The sequence below is a fragment of the Camponotus floridanus genome, unplaced genomic scaffold (genome assembly GCF_003227725.1).
Source record: "Camponotus floridanus strain SB8 unplaced genomic scaffold, Cflo_v7.5 scaffold7, whole genome shotgun sequence".
Taxonomy (NCBI): Eukaryota; Metazoa; Arthropoda; class Insecta; order Hymenoptera; family Formicidae; genus Camponotus; species Camponotus floridanus.
In genome coordinates, this window is record NW_020229838.1 from 3,624,733 (window position 1) to 3,636,439 (window position 11,707).

The window sequence follows — 11,707 nt, forward strand, 5'->3', positions numbered from 1 at the left end:
GGACAAAATTAACGCATAATTTTTTTTTCCTTTTTCTTTAAAATTTTTCGTTAAAATTTAAATATCAGCCAAGAAAAAAAATTATGCCTTAATTTTGTCCAGGAGTATATAAAGATATTTCGTGGGTGTGAATTATGAAACACTCTGTAACACGTGAGATATCTTCTGTCTCTTGCGATAATGTCAGATATCGAGCGACAGAGCCCTCACACATGCCCCACCCGGTATAATATTCTAAGATTAGATTGCGTGATTGATTGATTTTTCAATATGCGTATGCATCACGCGGTTATATGTAAATCCGGTTAGAGATCTAGATGTGCCTATAATACACAAGTTAAGAGGTCGGAATGCGAGGAATGTGTGTCTAGGGGAGCCGGTTCGGCTCGATACGGCTCTGGACGACGATCCCGCGATTTGGCTGTCGTAGAGATCGCTTCCGATGCTGAGGAATGCAAATGCACCAACATGTTCTATGAGTGATTGACGCCTAAGTGCAGGTTATTCAGCCGGAGCCAGCGCGATTCGTTAGTAAACATGCAGCCGTGATATTATCGTGAGTGACCGTCGACTTGTAACATCCGATAATGGCAGAGAATCTGTCGAAACGGCCTTCTAAGGGAATTCTCAAGACGTCCAGCAGTTTTGATAATCCAGAGGCGCCTAGGTGAGTTAATTGAATCTTGATACGTGCATCCCTTATTCCGACTCATCGTTATTAAAGTCGCTTAATAATCCGATATTTATAAAGACGATGACGCGCTTTCGTAAATTCATTGAGATGAGAGAGACGAACGTAATCGTAGATATCATTTCTCGACATATACATGTATATATCTATTCGATTCGGTACATAATTTTTTATGGTGTGTTTGTGTGAATATCTTGAAATTATATGCATTCTTTCGACAAGCTTTTCATCCGTAGAATTTTCCACCAAGAAGCAAGTCTCTCCTCCTTTTTTATCAAAGAATAAATTAAAAATGTTTTCAGTATTATTATTTAAAGAGGGATGAAAGCTGGAAGAATGATTTTTGAATATTTGCAAAAATCATAAATTAATTCATATGAACTGAGGCTACGTGATACAGATTCTGTTTTTAAACATGAAGCAATGAGAAAAGCATTTTTCTCTTTTTTAAAGTACTTTATATAAATTGATTCGTAGACCAAATAAAGAAACAACATGGGATGAAATGAATATTATCGCTACTCTTCATCCTGCTGACAAGGATTATGGTCATATGAAGATCGAAGAACCAAAAACCCCATATAACTTCGAAGGCCTCGAAAATGAACATGAATTTGATCAATTAGATGCTAGCACTATTGCAGCAAAGTGAGTGCAATAGTGATAATACTATATAATTTTAATTTGTAATACACAATATATGACTGAGATTACTTGTTGGTAAAGTAAAAAATTCTGATATAAAAATAAAATTTGATATCAATTGTTTATCAAAACTTAGATTAGCTGGAAGTAGCAAACCCAAAATTTTCGAAGAATCTAGCGAAGAAGAGGAGGATGAAGAGACTCCTGAAGAAAAAGGTGCTTAGATATAACCGTTTTTGATGCTGAAATGTATGTGTTTACATATAAATGTCTTTCCTACTAATGTATTCAATTTTAGAAAGGAGGAGAGCTTTTGAGGCAAAGAGGAAGGGCCACTATCGAGAATGGCATGCCGTACAAATGGCAAGACGACTTTTAGAGCAAGATGAATTAGAAGAAGAAGATGACGATGGAGAAGGTAAAAATAATGAGGAAAATTCATCAGAGGAAGAAAGTGACTTTGACACTCGCTTCAAATGCATGCCGTCCTGTGATAGAAGTGACAAAAAATAAAAAGTATTGATTAGTAATTTTATTTTTATTGCTCATCAGTTATAATTTTGGTGGCAATGTCTACTTTATCATTTAACGCTATTGTGATTAAAATGTTTGTTATACAGTGTCCAAACACATACATATACACAAAATCTCGCATCTTAATCCTGTATATATAGCTTTAACAGCTTCACCCTCTGTAAATAAATATTTTAAAAACCTGAATATTTATAGAATAATCTATTGTTAGATTTTCTCAAGGGCATAGATAAAATAGTAGTAACAGCATATAAATAAATTTTTTTTTGTTACTAATTTAATTCAGAGATATTAATAAACTGTGCACAAAACTCAACGTGTTTAATGACCGTGTAGATTCATATAGATTGCGATTTGTAAAAGCTTTGCTCGTCGTCTCGCATGTTGTCACAGGCCTATACTTTACAGAGTTGATTTCAATAATGTTCTTGTAAAATTTAATGTCTCGGAAGAAATTTGCAGAGGGATTCTCTCTTGATCATTGTATCAAAATTCGACGAATAATAAGGCTGAACAAAGCGTTCTCATGTGTAGCGAAAATTTAAGATGCCATATGTAATTTTTACAATCATGTATGTATGTACCTTTTTAGGTACGTATGTATTTAAAAATGTTAGAATACATGTCCTGTTATTAGCATAGGCATATGCTATGTAACATTCGAATGTATGACGTCGAACTTTCGTTTTTTCTCATAATGCTTGATTTTATTTTCCAAACTTTCTATAAAAGAAAACGAATATAGATTATATACATAGCAGCATGTAACAAAATTATCAATTTGTGTAACGTGTAATTATCAATTAAGAACTATTTAATCTACTTAAGCCTGTTCAAGTTTATTCGTGAACTTAAATATTTGATCTTTCTTTTATTTTTATATATCACTCTACATTCTTTTTCCTATATTCCATTCTATATTTTTCAACTATTCGTGCTGTCGTAATTTTCTCAAGCAATTTTTTTCTAAATTAATTGCAACGCACGGATACAACGAACGTATATATATATAATGATTTGGATTTATTTTCTGTGCTTTTGTATTCTCTGTCTCAAGATAATCTTCAACAACATAAAGACGGAAAAGCGTTTTGCTCATGAATCAAAATTTGGACAGGCTTAATTTAATAAGTTGTATACTGTTGATAGAATGCATATTTTAAAAAATTTCGAATATAGAATACGTCCAAAAGTGATGACATTATGTTTAGTAGCATAAAAACAGAGTGAAGAATTAAGTATATCTGATTATCAAAATTTTGAATGTATCATATAATGGAATAAAGCATATTAATAGATTTTCAATAGTATTTGAAGCCATAGCATTTAAAAATTAAGAAACAATTCATATTGTAGATAAATATATGATGATAATAATAAGATAATAAAACATTTTCAAACAATGGACTGAACATTTAAAAAAGATGAATTTGAAATGAAGTCTTGACTTTATCAACAAATTTTTATCCAAAATTAATTATGTATACTAACCACACATTTCTCGTGTCATAAGTGGCTGATATATTTTTGATCGCACTCCAAGAAGGAGACAATCACTTTGAAAATCAGTATTTGCACAATTGGCCAAATTTTCCAATTTTGTCAACATATTTTTAATCATTGTAGATCTGCATTTGAAGAAAGAATTTGATTAGAAAAAATTAATTATGTATAATTATATATATAGATTATTTTTTTTTTTCATTCAAATATACTTTATAGTACTGAGAGCCCAATCTTGTTGTAATGTCTTGATAGTATTTATTAACTCATTTTTATCAATAAACCATTCTATACCCTCATAATCACAATACCAGAGATTTAATGGCACTTCGTGAGCCATATTATACTGTGGTTTTTGTGGACAAGTCTCAATGTTTAAAAGTTTTAAAATTATTTCAGGCTCTTCTTTTCTTTGTCCCACCAGTAACAAAATGCCCATTAAGCAGCGTATTTGATGCCAGAGAAAAGCTTGGCTTGTTATTTCTAATTCACACATATTATAGCCTTTAAAATAAAAAAAAATTATATGTATATTAAAACAAAAATTTATTATATAGAGCAACAAGCAGAAATTAAAAGTTAGTGAAGAAATTAAAAATTACCTGTGATTTTTTCTACGTTTTGATTGCTCATGGAGACTTTTGCATCAATTACAGTTCTTTTGAAGTTAATTACTCCATTAGCTACATCCATTTTACAAATATTACGAAAATCATGATCTCCTATAGCATATTTAACAGATTTATCCATAGCATCTATGTCTAAATTGCTTTTTGGAAAAAAGTACTTATATGTCCTATATTTGCAGTCGAATCTCGCAGAGAAATTTGGTGAGACTGGACACCATGCTATACATCTTATATTTGTTGGTAGTAATCTGTTCAATATTTTACAATAAGGCAATTCCTCTGACAAATTATGTTGATTTTCTGGTTCCAACCTACTGCGAATGTCTAATGAGATCACTTGAGAGAATGAGCTAACACCTTTATCCGTTCGTCCACATCGATGATAGTTGGCACTCTCACGTGATTCTATGCAACAACTTTTTAACAAAGCTGTAAACAAATGATGCTCAATAGTGTCATTGTTATCTTCTTGTACAGTGAAGCCATGATAGTCCCAACCAAGATAATAGAATTTTAAAAGAATGTGCCTCTTATGGTATCTGTGATCGAATGCACAAGATATTATTTAAATAAAAAGGACAATATAATGGAAAACCAATACAAACCTACCGTGAGAAATCAAATGACTTTCTTACTTTATCAGGCATCTCTTTCTTTTCCGATTTAGAATCTGTAGTTTTTGTGATTAATGCTCTGAGTTGTTCATTGTGAGCCTCTAATTGTAATATTTTGTCGATTAATTCCTGTAAACCAAATTATCTGTATGCACACAAATATAAACAATGCATATATATATATATATATATATATATATATATATACATAAATAACAGCATATATAATCAAAAATATATCATATATATATTTGTATGTACATTTTTATTTTATTAAAATATACACACACACACCCATATATATGATGTATGTATAAGTATCTTAAGTTTAAATATATTTATAAATGACTTTACCAACCACATACCGATTTATCAAATTGTTCCAACTGCTCCCTCGTGCACTTTTTTATGTTAACGCGCTTCGTAAGTTTTGCCATAATTGTATCTTTTTCAGGATCAATCGAAATATTTTTGTAACAAATTCATGCCACGATTGTCATGTATGTACAGGTTATGTTTACATTGTAGGGCGTAGGTTGTTTTCGCATGCGTATGTCAAACGCGGTATAATAAACTATGTATGATAAGTAATAAATATATGTATTATTAATTATTAATAAGCATAGCGGTAAGTTTTCTTGTTTTTAAGTAAAGATAAGTTTCTAATGTAAGGCGATCTTTTTTTCATGATCTTATAGATTTAGTGCAGCAAATAATTTATTTTTATTTTCGGAACCGGATATTAACCTATACCTCTTTTTTTAAAAATAATTTATATAATTTGTTTAAGATAAATTATATATATATATTATTTTTTTTTGAATAAGTTTCATTTGCGTCACACTTTGTATAATATATTTACATATTTTGTGTTAATTAATTTTCTATATAATAGCTTGAATATTGATATATTTTATCCTTGTTATATACAATAATCAAATATTTACAATCAGTAACAATCAAATATTTAATCAATTTTACTACAATGTATAACTTGCAATAAGTATGCAAATTTTTAAATTTCTGTCATGTATCTATGTATCATTATTTTCTATTCCAGATTGTCACCAATGTCCACGATGTTTATGAAATTACTTTATTAAAGTTGGTGCTTATTTTTATATCACAGGTGTAGGACTAAATGATAATTTAGAGCCTCGTAATGTAATTATTTTGCATTAACCAAAGATACTTTAATTAATTACAAATGATAAAATAATCTAAATTTTGTAATTATTTTGTAATTATATTATTTATTATATACTACATCAGGTATCTCAAAGTGTGGTTGGCCAGTTTACAGTAATTAGATTGCCGGTATTATCTTGGAGATGATAAAAGATTGTAAAACAGCAGATCATTTGATTTTGCTGGCTGGATAACTTGATAATAGGAAATATAGCTATTGTTATGGCATCGACGTGTCTTAGGTATAGATATTCCTTTTGCCTCAATAGTAGATTCTGGAATTTATTCCTTGGAAATAAAAAAAAATAGATGCCTCAATTCTAAGAGAAAATCTATTGAAGTCAGAAGAGACAAAAATATATGTATATTACAGAAGGCAAAATGATGGAGATTCAAGTTGATAGACAGCAATTGAAAAATTAGTAGTGTGAGTAGATATGTATAGTAATACAGAAATGAGTAGTGCATGTGATCTAATTTCTTATATCACACATTCAGATTGATATTGTTGTAATCTTTCAATTGTGCTCAGATTATTGAGGCTGTAAATTATGGCTGTTCTTTATTTCTCAATGAAAATAGATAAATGCAGTTTCTGAAGGAATATCAAGATGATTTTATGTTTGTATGGATTTTAAGTAAATTAACAATTATTAATATATACATAATTTATTGGATATGATATTGAAGTATAAGAATACTAGAGAAGTTCATAAATTGATTTTTTTTATTGAATTTTGTCTTTTGTAACACATTTATTGGAAATATCCAAAAACTAATTACTATATAGAAAAATCTTTCAAAAACACAAAAATATGCTGTATAAAAAAATGCTCACATATCTGCAACATAAAGAAAAATTTTTAAAAATAGAAAATTGTTATATAGTTGCATTTAGGATAATTGCCCAATGCCTGTTTCTATCAATAGAAGCTTTTCGGCAAGAAAACATAAGTGGATATATGTTACGCAATTATCAGATATAGAATAGATAATAAATATAGATAAGAATTTAAAAAATTTTTAAATTTTGAAAATTATTCTCTTTGATAACCAATTATGTGACATTATGTTTATATGTGTTTTCTGCTGAAAAACTAATGTGTTTTAAATTTATCGGTGCAATCTAAGTGGACGGAGCATGTCTAATTACTGAACTAATGTTAACAAATGATAGAATTCTGACAAAACAGGAAGTGCACGGACATTCTCTTTGTCTCTTTGCGCATGTGCTATTTTGAAAATTATATAAAATTAAAATTGCATTGAATTGTATTATGGTTGCATTATACTGATATAATTAACAATTTGTACATAAATAAAAAGCCAAAGAAAATCGTGTATTTCTTGTACTATTACAGTTTCAATATTCGCTGGCATTCTTCTTTTGGCATTCGCGTTCTGTAGAGACTGAACAGCTCCGTCTATTTATATATCTATTATATTTTTGTTGCATTAAATAATTTATTTATAATAACAGAACGTTGACAAAATTAGAAAATCTTGAAAATGTCTTATTTTAATCAGTACAGTAGAGCCTCGTTAATTGTAGCTTTCTAGGAGGACAGGAGCGTAAAATTTTTGGAACAAAATTGGCATCTTTATAATACGAACTGTCTAATCGTTGTGCAATATTTGTACGAACGCAGTTGTGCACATGAAGCTGTCTAACTGTTTATTACTCTGATTAGCTTATTGACGTAAAAAGGACGCGACATTAGTGTTTGTGAAAATACATGAAAAAATGCCAGATTAAGGAAGCTCTACTGTATTTCTTGCGAATATCCCTGCTCGCAAGAATTCAAAATTAGAAACAAGATCAATCACACGGGTTCTCTCTATTTTTATTAATAGTATACAATTTGTTTCTACTGCGTATAATGTGATTCTTGTATTTCTCTCTTGACTAGACAATACTAGATCGCTATACAGTTACAATTGTGCAATGCACTCTAGTTCAGCCTGAAAATTCAACCTCCTCGAGAGAGCGAGAATATGATAATAACCGAAAAATTCATGATTTATATATATCTAATGAAATGTATCGAGGATAGATTTTTACAAACTTTGTTGCAGGATACAATTGAAATAAAATTGTTATATTTAATAATTTAAAAATAGAATTTTTTTAACAGTTTTGAAAAAATCTACTAACAAAATATGACGACAGATTTTAATGGTAGAGATCAAACAAAGTTTGCAATAGTTTGATAGCAGATTGAGCGACAAAAACTAAATACAAAAAGATCTGTCATTTTATAATTTAAATAATATACTTTCATAATATCATTTATTGAAGCTATTTAAATGACACATTCATCTATCATTATTAATTTATCTCGATTTTTATAATATATCAATTTTATTTTTTACATGAGATAGAAGATAAAATATAGAAGCGTTTTGCCATTTTTATTAAAACAAATTATTGAAAAATAATTACTGCAGATATAGTTAATATTATCGAACGATCTGCTGCCAAACTTGTCGCAAGAAATATTGCAATCATTATTAGTTATTATCTAGATAATTATATAAGAAAAATTCTTAATTAATGAAGATTTTCATATATTGAATGATAGAGTAATATCTGTTCAATATACGAGAATACTCTGATTGTAAACTGACGGTGTAAAACTCGAAAAATTTAAGAGTCTGACAGCGAATTCAGTTGGATGCATTTGGCCACTCAGGTGCAACGGACATACATTTATGAAATACGTATCGCGTTAAACATGTGCAAACCATTGTAAACCATTGAAACACGCGTAGAATGAATCCGATTTGCTTTTATTGGCGTTTTATACGCTACGCATTTATTTGACACTGTGCAAAAAAGTAGTAGTTTTTACGCACCAGTGAGCATTACTCAGAATGCAGCCAACCCGAAATTCGTTAAGAGTTCGGAATATCAGGTAAACCTGACTTAGAACGTTTTTTTTTCCCTTGTATATTCTTTATATATACAAACGAAAATTGATTCAATCTCGTTTTCAATTAACAATTTATTTCTTCTCGTTTGACCACATCTGAGTGGTTTGCATCGACTAAACGATTTAATACTCGATTAGATAGAAGCTACTCTCCTGATTCCAGACCTTCCAATTTTGAGGTACTTAAAACAGAATCACATCCTATGTTCTAATCTAATGTATAAAAGACATACAATTCTTAACGTCAAATGTAAGATTTTCGAGTGAGAATTGTTTTTCTCTTTTTGAGCCGTTAACTTTCACGCGTGTATGATTAAAAATTAAGATAGTAATAATAATAATAATAAATGATTTAAAGATGCAGTCGTTAAAGAGCGATTTAACAATATTTATTTGTTTTTTATATGATTAATTAATACTAGCATTCTTTAAAGATTTTTTTGATATATCTAGTATTTTTGAATCTTATTTATATTTTTGTCGCGTTTTGAAATTATCCAAGAGAATTTGCAAGAATCTCAATAAAGCCCAATGAGCTTCGGAGGCTTTTAAAGTAAATTTAAATTAATATAATTTTTTAAATTAAATGAATTTGATTTAAATTTTCAAAGTCGAGAAACGGAAAATTTAACGACTAATTAATCGGGATAATCTCGACTGAATAATGACATATAAAACGCAAAATACTTATTGAATGACAGCCACTTTATTGAGAGTAGACAGCGGTGAACATTAAGATCGCCTTGCGCAATTACCTCGATAGACTTTAGATAGTAAGATATCACACGTGCCCTCGTAACTGGTAAGAATCGTATCTTTATCCGGTATGCTCTATCGATCTCTCACATTACGACAAGTCTGATCGTCTCGTAAGTGCACTCGTAAACTACTTTATACTTCTGCTGCAAAAAATAGGCAAGCTAAAAGAACGGGACATGCTGCTTAGTTTCATTCTCGCAAAATGAATTTCCCTCCCCCGATTCCTTTAAACCTACTTATTTTTTGCAGAGTTCTTTCAAAATGGAGGTATGATGTGGGATACTTTGAACGCATGATAATTGACGATACATGCATTGTCTCTTGCGAAAATATATATATGTATATACAGGTAGAAATGTAAGTAGTATAACATACAAAAGTGTTGGTAACAATGTTAACAAATCCTCGCCCCCTCCCCTCCTCCCCGTCTCGCCAAAGTCCGTAATCTTGCTAGTAATGCTTGCTGATGATTAAACCGTTTCGAGTTCTCGTTGTAAGAAATACTTGAATTAAAAGAAATCGGCAGGAATAGATTTCTTGCGAAATTAGATTCTCAATTCGTGTAATTGGTTTCATTTCTCGTTAGAAATTCGATTGCTCGAATCACGTGAATTTCTTCTCAGAAGAATCGGAAAAAAAAACTTTCAGATCTATACGACAAGAAGAAGTAGAGAGCGGAGTACAAACTTTTAACACCGGTATTTCTAGCTTCGTAGAGCAGCAATTGGATTTTTATAGAACAAATTCCAGTCGATCGCTTTTAATTCGTCCATTTTTCACAGAGATACACCTCGTATGTCACAGTGATGTATGAATTTCGAAAAAAAAGGAGAGCGTTCTTCCATTGTCACGCTCACTTAATCGCCTTCGAGTTCTCTGCAAACGTATAGTCGCATATATGTGTACTGGATTATCTTCTTTTTTTTTTCTTCCTCGCAATAATTTATAAAAAACTTTTGGCTTGGCTTATCCATTGGCGACACCACTGGCTTACGTAATTATTACAGGATGAGTCTAATGGTAGGAATACGAGTACAAACGCTTCGTCGAATGCTCCGTCATGCGTATCGGCCGGAAATATATCGACCGGAAATGATTTGTACCTTAACATCTTGAATTTTTTCGCACCAAAAATGCCGTACTAAAAGTTCAAGAAACGTCACGTTATCGAAAAAGAGAGAAAGAGAGAGAAAGTCGCGATGTCGTCCTTAATGAACTTCAAATCTCGTTATAATCTCTAAATTTTCATCGCAAATCTTTCATGATATCTTCATACCGTAAAACGGGGTAGCGTTACACGAGAGAACGTCTAACTGCGCATCCTGTTGAAAAAGATTTCATCTCTTTTTTTTTTTCCTCTTGAACTTCTTTAATTTCTTTCACTTTAGTCGTGAATATATGTCACGGCTCGTTCCGTCTGCAAAATCCCACGATTCAAGAAGAACTCAAGAATTTCTTACAGAAATACCTGAGGCTCTACCTTTAATGAGTTCACTCGCAAGTTGAAATAACTAGAAAAACTAGATCTCACTCGTGTAAAGAGGAGCATGGTATCCGTTTTACCACTCAAGCGCGCATTTTATTCCCGCCGATGCGATCCGACCCCGTTTTAGAGCAGAAGGGGCTTTCGATTCTCGCTTTTCCGCGAGAGGATCTTTGGATGTTTCGCCGATGCAGGATAACAATCCTGGTTTTTTATTATTATTATTATGTTCTTTTCGTAGAAAACGAAAGGATATGGGGCAATTGACAATGCATGCATTGATTCGATTCGATAATTATCAGTTCTAGAAATGTACCCGAAGGTATTTATATTAATATGCTCCGCCACCACACTCTCTTCGAGGTATGTATTTTTTTGAACACAGCACCCTAGCGGAGAACGAAATATGCCTGATGAAATCGTTATGTAATTATTTCCTAAGATTGGCTAGATGCGCCGAGTTAAGTGTGTGTATGCGTATACAGGATGTCCCATTTTAATCGATCGCCCCGAATAACTTTTTTATTTTGAATTGTAGAAAAAAATGTTTCAGACAAAAGTTGTATGGTTTCAAGGGGAACATAAGATGGTGTTATTGGTTTGATCTTGGATAGTCGTCCGAAGATCATGTGAAGGACACATTAATTTCCTAAATGGAATCCCCTATTTTTTATTGCTTATTCTTAGAGCTTATCTCGAGAGCTTTCCGAAACACTATAATAAAGTAT

At 31.1% G+C, this 11,707-nt stretch overlaps 2 protein-coding genes and 1 long non-coding RNA gene across 3 annotated transcripts; 2 read left to right on the forward strand and 1 right to left on the reverse strand.

The window, feature by feature from the left end:
- Window positions 1-267: 267 nt before the first annotated feature.
- LOC105253096 (protein phosphatase inhibitor 2) lies at window positions 268-3,180 on the forward strand. The gene is made up of 4 exons (XM_011260891.3): window positions 268-667; window positions 1,169-1,339; window positions 1,473-1,552; window positions 1,635-3,180. Exons 1-4 carry the CDS (start codon window positions 588-590, stop codon window positions 1,847-1,849), a joined length of 546 nt encoding a protein of 181 aa, XP_011259193.1. The 5' UTR covers window positions 268-587; the 3' UTR covers window positions 1,850-3,180.
- Window positions 2,406-5,349, reverse strand: LOC105253097 (tRNA pseudouridine(38/39) synthase). The gene is made up of 6 exons (XM_011260892.3): window positions 4,982-5,349; window positions 4,612-4,745; window positions 3,976-4,541; window positions 3,586-3,877; window positions 3,362-3,498; window positions 2,406-2,593 (listed from the first exon to the last, which is right to left on the reverse strand). The coding sequence occupies exons 1-6, from the start codon at window positions 5,051-5,053 to the stop codon at window positions 2,520-2,522; spliced, it is 1,275 nt and encodes a 424-aa protein (XP_011259194.1). The 5' UTR covers window positions 5,054-5,349; the 3' UTR covers window positions 2,406-2,519.
- Window positions 5,219-6,609, forward strand: LOC109610115. The gene is made up of 3 exons (XR_002192630.2): window positions 5,219-5,244; window positions 5,677-5,780; window positions 5,889-6,609. It is a non-coding gene; the product is annotated as an uncharacterized LOC109610115 (long non-coding RNA).
- Window positions 6,610-11,707: the final 5,098 nt, after the last annotated feature.